Source organism: Charadrius vociferus, unplaced genomic scaffold (genome assembly GCF_000708025.1).
Source record: "Charadrius vociferus isolate BGI_N301 unplaced genomic scaffold, ASM70802v2 scaffold7, whole genome shotgun sequence".
Taxonomy (NCBI): domain Eukaryota; kingdom Metazoa; phylum Chordata; class Aves; order Charadriiformes; family Charadriidae; genus Charadrius; species Charadrius vociferus.
The window spans coordinates 81631-100158 of record NW_009649308.1 but is presented as its reverse complement, the minus strand read 5'-3'; the positions used below and the strand labels follow the sequence as shown (position 1 = coordinate 100158).

Below are 18528 nucleotides of genomic sequence, written 5' to 3'. Positions count from 1 at the left end.
CACAGGCTCTCCAGCATAAGTGCTAGCATTTCCAACACCTTTCTGAAGGTAGCTTCATAGAAATATTATAAAAACAGCTATGGAGCTACAGAGGTTAGTCCTCCTTGGGTCATCATCTGAAACCTTTAAGAAGTCTAACAAACAACAGGCAACACCATGATAGGGATTGCCAGCCAGCGGCATTGGGATAGTCCTCAGCCAACAAGCTGAGCTGCCCCAAAACAACAGTACCACCCTTTAAAGGAGATAACTGGTTATATGTCAGGGCCACTTCTAGAAACATATCCACTTGGAGGAATTGGAAATTTGCGGAGTTTCCCCGGTTGAGAAAATGCAATCAGGATTTTTGATGATCTGCTTCTCTTGACAGAAATTAGCAAGCAGCACTTATCCTGGCTGGAATAACACAGCCAGATGAGAAAGGGCAGTACTTTAGTCTAATCAGATCTCTCTGCAAATCTCTTTCTTTCAAAGTCTCCAATGAAAGATTTTTCTTATTCTCTAGAGACAATATACATGTTTATTTATATGTGTACATATATATATACATATTAACCAGATCATCTATTTGAGCCAAGCAGCATGGTATTCAACCTAGAGCCAGTCCGATTTTGACAGGATGAAGAAACAAAACACACCCTTAGTGGCTCTAGAGTCACTCTCAAGACCGATTCTGTTAATGGATCACAGAGCCAGTACAGATTCACAATGCAAGATTCAGTATACTCTGACCTATCTTTCAAGTGATTACAACCTAGTTTTACAGCAGTGAAATAAAGTTCACTCGAATTTTGGAGACCTGAGTCCAGCTTCTCCCAACTTCTACTCAGTGCCAAAATGAAACAGGAGAAGATAGATTTTGTAGCAGAGTTCCTTCAAAATGGCATGTTGGAAACATTTTACAGAATATAAATTATATATATGTACATGTATAATATACAACACATACAGACCTAAAGACATCAAAAGGAAAGCTACATTTGCACTTATCAACAGAAAATGGTGAGCTGTCAGCAACGTTGTTCAAGTGCTCAAATGATCAATAAACCATCAACTGAGCACCACGTTTTCCAGCTGCATTAGAAGAACTTTATAAGCAATGTTAGCAAAAAGTCTCTTTTGGAAGCTTCATAATGAAGTTCAGGAAGGTCAGTTTGGTCAGCCTCTTAAAAGCCAGTATATACACGGTACAACAGGGAATTGGAAAACTTGTAGCGCTCCAATCCAGTACGTGTATGGTATCCCCGAAAGGCTGATTAAATTGTTTCTCATCACCTACTGTTGAGGAAGGCAAAGCAGGTCAGGGATTAACATTACTTATAAACGAAGCAGCACTGTTCATTGCAGTTTTGAGATGGGAAATATTTGTTTCTCAATCAAAGCAGATACTCCAAAGAAAAACGAGGATGATACATAACATGCGCTCAGCGGCTTCAGACCAGAGAAGATCAGCAGGGACAAGAGGGGGTTCCGTGTTAGTGAGCCACGCCAGCCTAAGTGTTCCTTCCCTGTCTTCAATTTCCTAAAATAGATGGCAGTACAAAAATGCTCTGTAATTGCTCTGTTTCTCTCCTCTGATGAAGGAAGACTTAGTGACACAGTCCATTATATTCTGCTTTCCTGTTCCAGACAATAAAAAGGCTCTGGTGGGCCCCAGGGTCACACTTGCACATTCCCTGCTTTACTGTGAGAGGCCTGGGAAACACGATTGATGCTGCTTTCAATAAAGACCTTCAGGCCCTTTAAACCCTGTGCATAGAGATATTCCAGATACCAGTTCCACTTCTTCCCCTATAAAAACAGAAAGAATAGTCAGATGTGCAGGACATAGTTTTGTCTCTTTCTTAGGCCAATCTGAGAAGGTCTGCAAATATCACGTTCCACAGTTTGACAACATCCATCCTCGACTGCAAATACCCACAGGTATACAGGGTCAAGTCCTGTTCCCAAATGCCGAAATTTTTCACTGTCATTACACATTCATTGCTTGAACATGACAAATCACAGGGGTTTTTTTTAATACTGAAGATGTTTAAATAAATAAATAAATAAATAAATAAATCCCAGTTCTAAAAAGAGCAAAGTCTACTGGATCAATAGTGAAGATGTCAGGAACCAAATGAACATGGATATTAAATCCTTCCTTCCATTGCTAATGGTGATTTCTCTATACTTGAAAGGAAACAAACTGCCACCATACTTGCTCAGTGGAGGATCCCTGTTCAAAGCCATAACAAAGCTACACATCCATCTCAGAAATTTAATGTTAAGTTCATCGATAATAGAAAATCTGCCTCGAGTACACCAAAAATATAACTTTTTTCTGGAGCCTGCAGAGAACAATAAACAGCCTTATTCTTATACGGAACTGTCTTGTGGAGGAAATACACAAAAATCTCAGACCATTATCCACAGATGGTTAGATACATAACTTCTCAGATGTTGATGCCCTTGCGTTTGGCCCTGTTAAGAGATTGAACTGAAGTCTACAGCTGGAATTTTCCCCTTCCAAAAATTTTATAGAGCATTTGTGAAATTTATTAATATTATCATCTCATCTTCTTCTACATAGCTGCTGAAAGTGCATGTTTTCACTTCACTAAAACAAGAAATCTTACCTTAATTAAATTGAAGTTGAAGGTGGTATCATCTGGCCAAGCCTTAAGGAGAGGGAATAAAAACAGTATCAAGTCAGATAAAAAGGATGTCCAGAGTTGTTGGGCCTCTGCTGAGTCCCCTCCTAAATCAGGAATTTCAGGTGTGCAAAGAAATTCTGAGATTTTTAATCACGCTTCAGAATGGGCTTCCAGTATTATAGCGTATCCACAAGAGGCAAGGTAATATGGAGACCCTCTTCCTCTGTGCTGCAGCATTACTGGATAACAACGGAGACTATTTATAGGTAACTTTAACCATTGCCTCTCTACAGTGTAAAAGCTACCCCTTCAAAACATTAGACCGGTAACTCCCAACAACGAGAAAGAGCAAGAGGAGAGAACCTACTGACATTTAGGTTATTGCTCACATTCTCCGAGTGTGCTGCAGAGCAGTGCCCTCTGGTGCTCAGCGCGGAGGTGTTTAAGAAAAAAAATGACACCACAGCTAAATATTTTTTCTTAAGATACATCTGTAATAGTTACTAAGCAAAATCTCTTTCTTGGGTTTGCAGTAGGAAGAAGGCAAAAATTCTCCACAAGAAGATTTTGGGTCTTTTTTTGTTGTTGTTTTGTTATTTTTTTTATTATTATTACAAAACCTACAAAGAAGAATCAGGAAGCCTCAGAATGGAAATGATCTAAACAAAAGATATGAAAAACTAATCCTGCAACATCAGGAGAAAGACCAAGATAGAGAAGTTGTATATAACAAAAATAAAATAGCCTCCTCTGGCAAAGACAAAACTTGAGTTTAGTCAGCAGTAAGAGACAAACTACCTAGATTCAGGACACTGAGTATATAAACAAAGGCAAATTTGTGAAGTGTTCCTAACCAGTATTCTTTGCTCCAACTTTAACCTCAGGTTTCCCTTGCTATATTCCAGAAGCGACACCTACGCACGCCTTCAGTCTGCCAGCAATCCTCACAACAAAACGGCATCTTTGTGCACCCCTTGGATAGCCTACAATACCCGATTTCTCAGAGCAGCACGCACCTCTTGGAACAATAACAACTCTGGCAAGCTGCTCATTCCACTATTCAGTAGCTGCATTGAACACATAATGGAAGCTGGAATTCAAGACAACTACTAGCAAAACTCATCTCAGACCATACAAGACAGCATCGTATTATCTTACTTCTGTATTTGAAGTAGCTACTTGTATCTCTTTTTCAATAAGCCATTCTCAAAAACTAGTGCAAGAGCCAGAAAGCACTGCTAAAAGCTCTACTGTGCGCACCTGTATACAATTTAACTACGTATTTCTTGACTTTCTGAAGTTTAAATGTTTAGGTCACACTCCATATTTTGTGAGGCAGGATGCACTATTGGGAAGCTTTTACTGAATAAGTAATTTATTTCATTATTTAGCTATTTTAGTTCTATACTCAAAATGATCATAAGCACAAATTCACATCTAAAACTGTTACATTCATGCTTTCATACCATGCAAACACTATTCAAATTGTGCCACTGGTCTGACACAAACACAGAATACCATACCAGCTTTTGAAAGCTCAGCTGACTTTACAAGTCAGCTAGTTCACCAAGAGACACTTCTCTAGAGAAACTCTCAAGACAGACCAACTGGTGCTGTGGTAAAGGCCCAAATGTTGGCTTACACCATTACCTGCTGCAGGAAGAGGACAGCATAGCCCATCATGGCTGGGTGGTTGACAATGTTAAAGCTGGTTTTGAATTCCTGCACTGCCGTTTTCTTCAGCAGTTCATCATCCATACAAAGACCCTGAGGATGAATATCCTTCTGGAATACACTAGATGTCCATAGACAACCCACCATAGCTATTATGTACTGGTTGTACTCTTGGTATGTCTGGCTGCTGAACTTGAATTGCCGTATTTCCTGAGGGACAAGAAAACAAATCAATAAATAGCATCCTCAAAACAGTTTTGTCCTCCCTCCAGTCCTTAATGGAACCAGAATACCTCCCCTCCATTCAACCCGACTCCTTGCTAAGGTCCATTCTAGCACATAACAGATTTGCCCACAATACCTTTTTACTCAGCTCGTTTTCTTTTGCAGCCACCAAATTGGTTCGATACCTGGAAAAAAAAAAAACAACAAAAAAGAAAGAGGTACCTGTAAACTTTACTACCCACCAGTGTTGAAAAAAGCTGGTGGAATGCAATAAGAAAGCTTATTTCCTCCATAATAGATATCAAACTTTACTGGTAAAAAAAAAAAAAAAAAAAAAAAAGAGAGATACAAAATGGAATTCAAAGAGACTTTATCACTTGACCTAGACCCACCCTTCCCAGGCAGAGTGGGGAGACACCCAGTAATATTAATCTCTTAAATTGAGACATGACCAGTTTGCCTGGAACAGTCACCTTCATAAAGGCAATACTCAAGAATTGGCATACAGCCTTAAAAATAGGCAGAAAAAATGCAGTGTATTTTTAACGGAGACTTTCATTCACTAAGCAGATAAACAGAAGCCACTGGAAGTAATGCAACTTGACAGTTGTTCTATATAATAAGCACTAGCTCCTCTTATTTCCCAGAGACCATCCTGTCATGTTAATTACCCTGCAGACTCCTCAGAGAAAAAGCCACATGGAGAGCCTTGCGCCAGCTGTCAGCAATTGGCTACTCTTCTTCTCAGATGCAGCCACTGGAACTAACAAGGCCAAGAACAGCAGCCCTGTTGGTGGATCCTGCAGAGAGCTAAACAGTGCTGTCTTTGGACCTGCAGGCAGCACGAGGCAGTCCCAAATTCCCACAGAGTTTGGAGGTGGCAGAAGTGCTTCCTACTCAGCACATTATAGCATTTGTAAGGAAAAGCTCAAGTCTAGTGGCAAAAGCACAGGAGTCAGAAGTTGTGTAGTTAACTACTGATGATTCCAGCTGGCTGACTTAAGTTCTCTCAAAACAATATAGGAACTCCTTCCTTCACATATCAAAGATATGGAAATAATACTAGGAAAGAGGTCAGAATCTTGCTATTTTAGATAACAGACTGAAAAAAAAGAGAATAGAAACCACGGCTATGAAATGCTGTATCATGAAAGCTGGACACAACTGGAACAGTGACCTTTGCCTTGCATGGTAAGAAAGGTAGATTTCGGATTTTACACCAAAGTAATTTCATTTCCAAAAGACTAAAAGAGAAGACAAGGAGTCCATACAGCCCACACCATTTGTAGTACCTGTACATAATGTAGCAGAGCTGATTCAAGTTGACAGAATCCATGCTGAGAAGTGCTGGGTAGAAAACTCCAGCAGGAGGCATTATCAACAAAGGCAGATTGTACTTCAGATACATGTCACACACCTGCAGGAGTGAAGCAAACCCAGGCAGATTATTACTGCCATTAATAAACCCTGAAGCATCTAAGAGCAAAAGAGATCATGACACAGCATTCCAGCCAGCTCCATCAATTTCACCTAGGGGGGAAGGCCAGGGTGAAACAATTCCATTGGTTTCTTTCTCAGTATGAGACATATTCATTAGTTCACACTTCAGTCTCTGCTTCAACCATTTAGGTGTACCATATATTTTGACATGGTTACTTGCTGACTCAAATCTACCCAGATCCCTGTTCAAAAAAAGATGGCAGCTGCTTTTTTTTTTTTTTTTTAATCTTTTAGATCATTCCAACATATACAACTGGGATTGCACTAGACCCATCCTTGTTCCTAGCCTGGCTTGCTGACACCAGCAAGCCAAACAGAACATGTATCTCTTCCAATTGGGAAATTAAATCTTCCCACTTAACCTTGCCGGAATTGCATGAACACACCATAAAGTTTCACTCTAAGAAGAGATGATAGGGCGATAAAACATGGATTTATTCTCAGGCTCATGTTTAGAATTTAAGGTCGAGTTTCAAGTGAAAAAGACATTTTAAAATTTCTGCAGATTTAACAAGATCTTAAGCTACAATGACAGTCTTAAAGTAATTAAGTCTTAAATAATTGAAAGCAATATTGCTGTAACTAAACATATTAGTCTTCCCTATAGCTTAGCCACAGTAACTATTCCCAAAGGTATGATGCATACCTTCCTGAAGGGGACATTCTCAGAAGAGTAGCGGTCTAAGAATATACATATCTAGTTACTACAGCTCAGACCATAAACAATAAAGCTGTGACAGCCCACCATCCCGAAGATGGACACTTTTTACATTTTGTTAAATTAGGCACAACAATCATTTTAGGACTGCTTCCCCTAATCTCATAACAGACTTTTCACTAAAGACTGTTTGCCAGACCTTCCCCTTCCCCCTTGCCCTCAGTACAGCTATATCATGTAAGGTATAAGCAGATATTTGTATGCAACTGAATTACTGGTATTTTCAGAAATCTAGACTCTTTACTTAATAGCTCTGCTGCATGATTTTAGAAATCTCTAGAGTTCTGAATACAAAAGCAAAACATCAAGCAGAAGTGAAAATCTTAGTTGTCTGATAAAGCACCAATAATCATATCAAAAGGCGCACGATTCTCTGTATCTTTCTGTAAAATGAGCATTTACTTATTTTAAACTCAAATTCCTTATGCAAATGTTGTTGCCCGTTAGTTTTGTGCATTTGTAATAGATGCTTTAGTTACAAGTACATCCCAGAACTATAACTGTTTTTTCAACTCTTCACAATTTTTATCTGAATTGTAGGAGGAACAGCACGACCGGAGTTCACATTGCAGTAAGCACATCTACAGAGAGGATGTGAGTAAGCTAGAGAAAAGGTTTAAATCTATTTGATGCTGCTTAGTTTGTCTACAAGACAAACTGGGAAAAAAACCCTTCATTTTTAATGGAACATTTAAGAAAAACATCAGGATATGCTATTTGAAATTGAACTGAACGTTGTTCTTTTCTATAAGTTAGCATTAAAAAAGCATGTTATGCCATATTGTTACTTCCCCTTCCACAGTTCACCTGTGACTTAAGAGCAACCACTTTCTAGCAGCGTATTTAGTTCTGCATATGGATCCAATAGATCTACAGGTGATAGCTACTGCTATCACATATATGGAACATTCTTGCATTTAACCACAAAGTTCTGTAAAATATAATGAGGAAGGTGTTTTCATGCTCTAGCTTGAAAAAAAAAAATGCAAACAGTCTTAGAGTATTGGGATTTTGAAAGCCAAGATGAATGGCATACATACAGTCTCATAGAAATCCAGGATGAAGCACAGCAAGAAAGTAGAATTGTTTTCCAAACGCAATGCGACAGTAGAGATCCATCCGACAAAGTGGATCAGTTCAGCCACCATGTTGACTAGTCCAGAAAGCGTGGTATTCCTGCAGCAATGCCATGATGCAACATTAGTATATACACTTCTTTGCCAACAGTAAAAAGGAAAAGTGGTAAAAAAGAAATTGAAGTTTATCCTCCTGCCCCACCAACCATTCAGCAACATGCATTTGGTCTTCAATATACCCAGTAACATACCGTTACCAGGATTATAACAAACATGACACAGCTGTCAGTCTCACAAGGATTTTGACTTCTGGACAATTAAATTTTCAGTGTCAATAGAAATACTTTTAAAGACAATGAACAGGATTGACAAGGTAGCTTACAACAGAGGAGAAACATTACGTCATTATTAACCTTCTAGTTGGTCTTTATGCTAGGTAACAGGGCTAGAATATATATCTAAATGCATAGAACGCTGTATTGCATTTATTTCAGAAAAACTTACAAAGGAGGGACTTGAGAGTCAGACTCTGAATCCGAATGAATCAGGTGCCAATTTAACCAGTTCTGCAACAGCTCTTTCAGGCTCTCAAGAACACTGCACTGCAACACACAAACAGAAAACAGGTTGATGACAATTTACATACGTGAATAATACTAAACAAAAAATGTCATGAGAATTGACATATGCAAGGCAAGATATCAAGACCTTCTCAGGACCATCAAGAGCAGTGAGGTAATTGCATGTCCCATTGAACTGAATGTATGTATTACATAGCTTTCCCTGGAGAATGTGAGTTTCACATACCAAGTTAAAATTGCAATAAAATAAACTATTGTCTTGTTACTATCAGTTTTTTTTTTATTTTATTTCCAATGCCCCAGTTGAATTCCAGTCAAAAAAGAAACTATCTTAAAGGCACCCAAATTCCCAAAGAAGTTCTGTTGTAAGTAATATTTGGGCACAGACTTCCCTAAAACAAGCACCCTATACAATCCCTCAGACTTCTACACCTGACACAAGAGCACAGAGCAGTATCAGCTACAAGTAAACAGTCACTGTACTCACTTAAATTACCTTAAAGTAAAGGGACGATGTGAAGAAGAGCTGTGCCAGGGGATCATAGAGATGTGACTTTATTTCTGAAACAAATGTGAAAGCAGCATGATATTTGTGCACGCATTCTATCCCCCAAAACCAGATACCAAAAAGGTATCTATCTATTCTGTCCAGCCTCACCCAAAGGATCTGCAACACATACCAGAGAGACTGCTGAGGGGGATCCAACTCACAAGTCTGAGGATTTGTGATTGGCAGCAGAGACCATCCCAGAGAGGAAGGCTCTTATATAGGAACTCTTCACAGGAAGAAAATCCCTCCTACAAAGCAGAAGATGAACATTCAAAAACTCATCTCGTATGCCTGCACCACTTCACCCTGGAGAAAGAAAGAGGTGTACACCTCTTTCTTGCCATACAATTCACCAGGACATTCAAATTATCGTTCTCAAATTATCTTCCCTGCAGAAAGCAAGGCCATCTCCAGAATATTGACTCACTAGAGGAATATGTATGACTTGAGATACTGTCACTTCTCAGAGATACTACAGGAAGCAGGTAAGTCCCAGAAGTACTTTAAGAGAAGACTTCATGAAACCCTTGGCTCCCACAAAACAAGCACTTACCTGCAAGAAACACTCTGTCTTGTAGATAGTTTCCAGGAAGTCCTTGAATTCTTCTTCATATAGGTTATTATCAGCCACACACCAGGTGCATTCTAAACAGGATGGAATACTGTATTTGAATATGAGCACAGCAAGAATAAGCACAATCAAAAAAAATATCAATTCTCCTCCAGTAGTTGTTTTAATGCTATGTGATTAATCACTACAAAACTGAATAGCAAAGTACCATTATTGAAAGGTGAAAAGCCTCAGAAATCCTTTACCTCCCTACCATGCAAGGTAATACTAAGCTCCTACCTTCCTGAAGGGTCTGGCCCATCCAATAGTAGAGCCTCAGGTAAACAGATTCATCTTTGATGCAATTCATGTAGTGTAGCAATAAAGGGTTTGTTAGCACTGAACCCATCTGGGAAGGAAACTGCAAGAGAAATCAAGAAAATTATTCAGTATTTACATTAACAGATTGCCAAAGAATCTCATTCTATCAGAGTTGTCTAATTGTTTTACCAGCAACAAGACCATCTCCAGGACTCATTCATCACCTTCAGGTAGGACTAGATGCTCTGTCAGAACTAGGTAGCCCACACACACTATTCACATATAAACAGGGCATACAGGAATATCCTTTAATCCCTCAAAACATTCGGTGATCTTACCGAGACCTTCCTGAAACTCACCTCTAGATGGTGGATATTTTGTAGGAGCTGAGAAAAGCTCTGCAGCTGCTCCACTGGAAAAGGCTTATTCATCCTGTACAAATCAACACAGTTCTTTTCTCTGTCCTCATCTAAACTATTTCTGTTTGTACTGCTTGCAGGTATAATCAATTGGGTATTCCATTTCTGTAGAAAAGAAACACAAATGAATAGCAATGACCCAGTTTCCAAGGCAATCAAGTGCACTTGTGACCAGTGTTCCCATACAGACCCTGTTTCGCAAAAAAAGTATCCAGGCTTTCATTATAATGGGAATGCTGCATTTCTGTATAGCTACTCTACCTTTCCCAGTGCTGAAATAAAGCCTGACTGCCATTATTTGCCAGCATTTATACTGAAAACAGCTGTTTGGCACCGTCTAGGGTCTACGTTAGGCCCATCACCTACCCTTTTTCGGGACTGAGGTTGAGCTGTGCCTAAAAACAGTGGCCGGAACACTCGAGAGTTTTCCTGGTTTCTTCGCGTAACTTTGTTGACAGCTGCTTTCCATGGGCCTTCTGAATTCTTGAAGTAAGTCTGAAAACATAAATCAGATGTCCATGCAAGAAGCCAAACTAAGACAAAGTGACAGAAAGATCAGTTTCTATCAGGGCACACATCACCACAGCGATGTATATACACTCAACACTGCTTGACAGACCAAGAGGCTAGGTTTGCACAGCACAGAACTCCCATCATTCCTCCATTTCACTACCTTTTGACTATAGTTCAACAGTTATGCTTTTATTTCCTTCTGAAATGATGTCCCCTTTTACAGAAGGGATCTCCAACACTTCTGACTTAGAATTCTCATTCAGATAAATTATCAATTCATAGACTAAATCTCTACTATACATTAAAATAAAACATGACCAAGGTATGCTTATGCAAGTTACGAAGGAAAGCTTCCTGACTTCAGCATCAGTGATATCTGCCAAACAGAACAATTCAATGAGTAATCGAATTCTCAAATTCATGTAGATAAAGCTACAGCTAAAAAGAAAACCGGAAAAATGAACCCAACACCTTTTCTGCACAAAACTGATTTCTTGTGACTTCAATTGCAATCAGTCTTTAAATACTAATCAAGTGCCAAACCATCACAAAAATATTCAGATTGGTTTGGGCCTAGGTAATCAAGCTTTTATTATACAAATTAACACAGTGTGTTCATAAAAGCAGTTGAAGATGTATTTGGGTTTTAGTTGCTAGTTATTTACTTCACTTCTGGGCATGCCAAAAAATGTAAATTCTCCAACAGATGACTGTGCAGCACTATGCAAAGTATAAGATTACAGAGCAATCTTAGTACATAAGCAGATTGAAATAAAACAAAATTTTCTTTTATAGAAATACAGCTTGCCTACATCTAAATTAAATGTCTCTTAAAAAAAATAACACAACACACAACAAACCCTAAGTCTATCTCATTGAAGTACCAAAATAAAATTTGTTGCAGAGTTTACATCTCACCTGCTGCTACTTTCTGTTATTGTATTAGCTACATATATTCTACTTGGTCAAAGGGATAAGCATACATATAGGCTTCTCTAAACGCAGAGTCATATGCTGTTACCTTGAGAGTCTGGCAAATCAGCTTACCACATTTTTCTCCACTTTTTTTCCTCTTTCCAGTGAAAGAGTTTTCAGGTGGAAAGTTACTTACTGACTTCCACTGTTATTTGTACTTGAGCAAGTCAGCAATTTGGACAATGCCTTGTACAAATAAGACAGTTTGCTTCCGGAAGAACTTGACGCTTTGACTTGTTTTGCACAAAGTTAAGAACACCAAAAGGAGGATTAAAGTAATCCTCACAAAGATAAAGGTAGATGCCATTCCAAATCATCTCATTGTGCTGAAAAGGAAACAACACAAGGCAAGGAATCCCCATCCAAACCTGATTTTACTCAGTGGAAAGAGGAAAAGGAATTAATCTTCACCAATAAATCATGCTGTAGCTTAAATGGAAACCTCAGTACAAATATTATCGTAAGTACTGGTTCCAAACAGACTGAATGTAATTCCTCACCTTCATTTTCCCAGGAAGGGTTATCGTCACCAACTCAGGACAGTAGAGTTTGTAAAGTGATAGTAGAGCCTGCAGATGAGACTGCATTCCCTGTTAAATAGCAGAACAAGAGGAAAAACATGTAGGGTATGTTTTTAATATAGAAACTGAATACTGTATTCTAGAAGCAAAAAAACCACCCAGTGATTACTGAAAGCTTTCTAAAGCTATGCATCAGTAAGTAACCATAGATGGACACCTGAAAATCAAAGGAAGAACAGAAACTGCATCAATGAAATAGCATAGGAAGGGGACTGAAGAAAGAACTTTCTGTAGTCATAACTCTAAAAAGGAACTTAATCAAAAACTATGAAAAATAGTCTTCTACTGTCTAAATGCTCCAAAAACATGTTATTATAGCTAGTTTTTCTTACAAATAAGGGAGCAAGTCCTCTACAATCTTCTATTTCTCAGTCATTTTTGATACCACTTGGAAAAGAAAGACAAACAGAAAATTAAAAATGGTAATAGATAAATTAAGCTGCCCCCTTACTTCAGAGATCTTACCACATCTAGCCTTAAAATGTATAGCTTTGTGCATGTCATTGCATATGTTCACAAAACACCAATGAGTATTAGGGATGCACATGTAAGATAGACAAGCCCTGATGCTACAAAGACTACAGCCTACAATTCAAGATCAACTCTGTCCTGAGACACTAGCCACTCTTCTCCGTCGTGTAAAGCCATTAGTCTTACAAACTGCATTATTAACCGCAGTTCAAACTCTATGTCATTTGAAATAAACTCACCATTTTTGCTTGGAGGTCAAGCAGTCTCCTAATCCGAAAAGGCTTGACTGGAAATACAATTAAGGACATAATGGATTTAAAAACCACTGTATCAGACATTTAAGCAAAAATACAATACCATTTTTATTATAGAAAGTCACAGCAAAGCAAGCAGAATCAATCAATCTTATTTCTAGGCTAATAGATAGGTTTCCAATTCAGAAAATGTTACACAAATCAGACTGAACTACCACTCATGCTTCCTTGCCTTAAAAGCAATATATTGGCTAGTCATTCTATTAGCTCCACTGGAAGAGAAGGCAGTGCCAGCAAACAGAATAAGAAACAAAATGGTATTCCATCTCATACAATTGGATTGACTCACCACTTTCTTTCCTGGTCAGCAGGTAGAGCAGGTGGCAGACATAGGGGCACTGCAAAGAAAAGGCAGCAATGAATTATCCTGCTGGTGCAGACTACTAACCAGGATACACAAAAAGCAATGTACAGGCTTCACAAGATAATATCGCTTCATTTAGCTGGCTGCCTCAAGTCACCACTGTGTCCCCTTTGCAGCAGAGCATACCTTACTTGTTAGGTTTGGGTTTTTTAGGGTTTTTTGTTTGTTTTTTCTTGGTGGTTTGTTTGGTGGGGTTTTTTTGGTTTTTTTTTTTTTTATATACATGCCACATATGTCAATTTTATTTAGAAATATTATCTGCACTATGAGCAGTCCCTATAGTAATTAAGCTATTCAGCATGCTTGGATTTTGGAACATGGTCTAGGTATTTCAGGAGTCAGCAGTTAAAGTACAATTACATTTTCAAAACGAAAGGCACTTTTGAAATAAAATAATTTATTAGAGCTTATAACTACACTTGAGACTGTAAGGGTCTTAAATAAGCTTCACACAAACTCTGCTGCACTTTCAAATTGGCCCATCAGGCCTGAAAATGCTGTTTTAAATAGTAAGAACTTAAATTCAGTTTTATGAAAAGATTATAACTAATGTTAACCTAAAACCATTAAAAACTTGGCAAGAAATATAACTCAGGACCTTGGCAACTTTAAAAGTCTTAGCCACAAAATATGAAATTGTTACTATTCTTTCAGGTTAGGATATCTGTCTAACATGACTGCCAAGATGAACTTAATGTGAACTGAATGCACACACTTCAATATTCCAGCACCCAGATTTTACAGTTGCCAGTCTCCTGACTGATTGTTCTCATTTAAGCTACATTTCCAACCAATTAAGTAGAACAACATTTAGTTTCTCACCTTTAAATAAACATTGCTCTAAAAGTTTTTTTTCCTTTTTGCCCTAAGGTATGCAAGTCAGTTTCTCCCCAGGAGACTTCACCTGCTGATGTCTGACATCAAAGGCAACCCCAGAGACTGCAGCTCCAGTTACTCTTGGGAATTTAGACAGAATATACTGGCACTCTGCTTGTGATGCAGAATAGCAATTCTTTGAAGTGTGTTTAAACAACCGGACCACAGCACTGAAACTGAAATAATCCTACAGTACTTCCCTGTTTCTGAATCTAAATTACCCAGCAATCTTATAATGCAAAATGAAAAAAGAAAATAAATTCCAGCCATCAGAAAGTGGTCTCTAATCAACAGCTACTACAGACTAATTCTAGCATTAATATGCATACTACTAACAAACATTTAGGTTTATTTTGTCAATTCCATATATTCTCCAGCTTTCCTTACCATCTTCTCATCTTGCAGGAAGGAAAAGAAGAAACCATAGAGGGCATGAAGCTGTTCCTTGTGATCAATGAAATCAAACATTGTGATCAGCCATCTTAAAAAAAGCAGCTGCAGATAGGAAAAAAGCCAATTACATTAAGGGCAAAAGCAAGACAGACCAATCACTAGCCAATTTAAGAGACATAATTATTAAGGATACATGCCACTCTCAAAGACAAACAGATAGCTACAGGTGAACAGTACAAGGATAATTCAGCTGTGGAAGAAAGCCTGACAAGAGCACCAACTGCTATATCAGAATGGAAAAAGCAGCTCAGTTCTGAGTATGTGCCCCTCACTACAAGAAAACATTGAGGTGCTCGAGCGTGTTCAGAGAAGGGCAATGAAGCTGGTGATAGGCCTAGAGCACAAGTCCTGTGAGGAGTGGCTGAGGGAACTGGGGTTGTTTAGTCTGGAGAAAAGGAGGCTGAATGGAGACCTTATCCCTCTCTACAACTACCTGAAAGGAGGTTGTAGTGAGGTAGGTGTCAGTTTCTTCTCCCAAATAACAAGCAACAGGACAAGAGGAAACAGCCTCAAGTTGTGCCAGGGGAGGTTTAGATTGAATATAAGGAAAAAAAGTTCTTCACCAAAAGCATCGTCAAGCATTGGAACAGCCTGCCGGTGGAAGCAGTTGAGTCACCATCCCTGGAGGTATTTAAATGAGAGGCGTCACCATCCCTGGAGGTATTTAAACGAGGCAGACGTGGTGCTTACAGACATGGTTTAGTGGTGGACTTGGCACTGCTAGGTTAACGGTTGGACTCAATGATCCTAAGGGTCTTTTCCAACCTAAATGATTCTTTGATTCTATGAGGCAAATCTTTGAGCAGACTACGCGAAGACGAAAAAGACTGTTTTGCTAATGTTAAGTCATGTTGCCACAGCCAAGGAACACAAAACCTAAGGGATACCTCACTGAAGTTGGTGGAGAATGGCTCACATAGCTGAAGTACTTCACAGAAATGTTGGTGGAGAAACCATTTCTAAGGAATTCATAGACACAAGACAAGCAGGAACTGTGCAAATTTCTACTCACACCTCAAAAGCATTCCTCAGTTCCCACTGCCGTTCCAGCAATGGGTGTCTCTGCCAATCTTTCTAAGTGATAGTATCTTATGCAAGAACCTTGCACATTAAAACCTCAGGATTTTTGCTTCCTGAAAATGATCTCTCCTCCTCATTCCCTGTGCAGAAGCAGTAACTGCTGTAAACGTTTAAGTTACCTGGACATTGCCTGAGCATTTGCTGACACAGAGCCAAGATACAGATGAAACCACAGAAGTTTCTGGTATTACTGAGGCTGGAACAAGGCTCTTCAGTAAACGAGTATTCACTGTATCAGCTGGAAAATACAATTTAAAATAAGATTATACTTGTGTACCAGGTTATTTGATATGGTTTTGCAGCTTAGGTCAAAATTCCCTCTGCACAAGATTAGTCAGAGCTTCATTGCTTAAGTAATTGTGCATTCAGTGCACAAAAATCTAGTAGGGACTTACCTATACCTCAAAAAACTATGAGAAATATTTTTTTTCAGCTTTAAAAAAAATATATAATATCGAGTATTTTAGTACTGGAATAGCCTTCAGACTCTTGTCAAGACAACCAAAAGTAACACAAATTTTTTTAGTAATATTAAGCAACCAATTGCTTCAGCAAAAGAGTATAGACAGTCAGCCAAACATCAGCAAGTTCACGTTCTGGAGATAAGCTAGTAATTTTAAATCAAGAAAAGCACTAAAATGCTCATGTAATGAGCAAAGAATCCTGTGTGCTCCTCTTGTGTAGGAGGGAGGGGAAAGTGTAGGGTTTGTGTTTTGTTTTTTTTTTTTTTCATTGAATATTTCATTATTTAGAAGTATAAGTGGTGGCCACCATTGCTAAGAAAGCAGCATGAGGGCTGCACTGACACTGCTGAATTGATTATTAGAATGACATTTTAATTTTAGCAAATTTCACTAATACAACTACGTCCGTTTGTTCAATTATTTTGATGATGGGCAAAAGAAATCTACACAAACAGTTACAACAAGGAAAAGACACGTGGTTGCTAAGGACATGCTTTAAGTCTTTCAGAGACCTGCAATTACAAACAGAGGAGATAAGCTTTTCAAAAAATATTTGTAACAAGCCATAATACTTTTCTGGTTATCGCTCCTCTGTAGCAAGAATTGAGGTTATTTTTAGCACGAAGTCAGAAATTACACCGAAGCACACCAGAAAAAATAATTTTATGCTAAAGTACCTAACAACACAGTCACCATAAACACATAATCTTGAGCAGGCTTGATTAGAAGGGCAAGAGATCCACAGAAGACACACTAGCAGTATATAAACATTTTACCGAGTTTGCCATTGAGTGCCACTTTTAGTAATACATCAAATGCTTCAGAGGGTAACCCTCTTTCCAGGGCAATGCTTTCCACAGTAGTCAAGTGTTCCTGCAGAACACTGTTCTTTTTCAGATCCACACGGTCTTGAACTAGGAAAAGAAAAAAAAAAGAAAACAGAACCAAACACAACAAACACAAGGATGAAACAACTTCTGAAAGGCAAGTGAACTGTCTTAAACTTCTCTGAACTGTCCCAACATATATTCCTTTTTGTTGGTTTCTTTACATAGTAACAGGAAGGGGAAAACCTTTTAAGACATTAAAGAAATTTTACAAAGCTCAGGCATTAAAGAGCGAAAACACCAGATAATAATAATATTACCTAATTTTAAGAACTTTGTTGTTATATTTTCAATCCTAGGTAGCTAACCTTAAAATTGCTCTTACCTTTGTCAAAGTAACTCAAAGCTTCCTCAAGGGAGCCTTGATTGCTGTAATTTTTCTGATCTTTAGGAGATTGGTGACTCTGGACACTTTTTTCAGGGTCAATTCTCCTTCCTTTTCGCCATGCAGAGAGATCAGTTTGATGCTTATGCTGAACTTGCAGAGCCTGCTTTGGGGTCTTAGAACTCTCTCTTTGCTGCATCTTTTCAGACTCCCAGCTGAGACTGGAAAATTTTACTTGTATGTCATGTGCGTTTCAATCCTTCATTATGAAAAGGCAAGAAAAACAGCTGAAGAACATCAGAGCACCAGTTCCCTGCAAGGAAAGAATAACTTATTTTCCTGACAAACGGATTTTAGACAGATCCTGCATAACGTAACAGAGTAACTTCAGAGGAAATCATTTAGAGCCACCCACCTCAAAAAAGATCAGATAATATACTCAGAAGATGCACAGACAACAGTGTATCAAAATTCCACTGTTTCTTTCATTAAAAAAGGGAAGAAAAAAGCCACAAGTAAAAATTAATAAAAACTCCTTTCAAGTTAAAAATTATCTGACGAAATGTATATAGTATTTTGATTCAAAAATTGACATAACCAGAAAGTTAGCAAGACAGTCAACAATTTGCTTCTGAGTTTATATTGTGCATTAATCAGCTTCATTACTTATATTGTGTATGACAATGTAATCAGTCTACAGGTCATGATTTCCTGCGAAGTAATGCACAGATTTTAGAGGATCACATTCCAATTTTACAAAAATTAGATTCTTCTGCAGCCTTTCTACCTAGCAGCTAGGATTGGAAAAACATGAAATTTTGTTAAACTTCCAAGTGAAGGACAAGAGCTACCAACACTGCAAAACTGCCTAGCTCTGGATGAAATACAACCATGAAAAGTGGCATTTTCTCCTCAATATGCTGGAGAGATCAACCATTTACCCACAAAATGTGCAATTTTGCTACAATTTCCTGG

The 18528-nt window shown here is 38.4% G+C and overlaps 1 protein-coding gene across 1 annotated transcript; it reads right to left on the bottom strand.

The window, feature by feature from the left end:
* Positions 1 to 1659: 1659 nt before the first annotated feature.
* CENPI (centromere protein I) lies at positions 1660 to 17796 on the bottom strand. Its single transcript, XM_009889237.1, has 20 exons — positions 17554 to 17796; positions 17118 to 17255; positions 15997 to 16115; positions 14732 to 14839; positions 13394 to 13442; positions 13030 to 13076; positions 12239 to 12328; positions 10617 to 10745; positions 10191 to 10355; positions 9811 to 9931; positions 9514 to 9605; positions 9091 to 9208; positions 8907 to 8971; positions 8334 to 8431; positions 7794 to 7929; positions 5828 to 5952; positions 4672 to 4720; positions 4287 to 4520; positions 2619 to 2660; positions 1660 to 1791 (listed from the first exon to the last, which is right to left on the bottom strand). Exons 1-20 carry the CDS (start codon positions 17750 to 17752, stop codon positions 1660 to 1662), a joined length of 2256 nt encoding a protein of 751 aa, XP_009887539.1. The 5' UTR covers positions 17753 to 17796.
* Between the last annotated feature and the right edge of the window lie 732 nt (positions 17797 to 18528).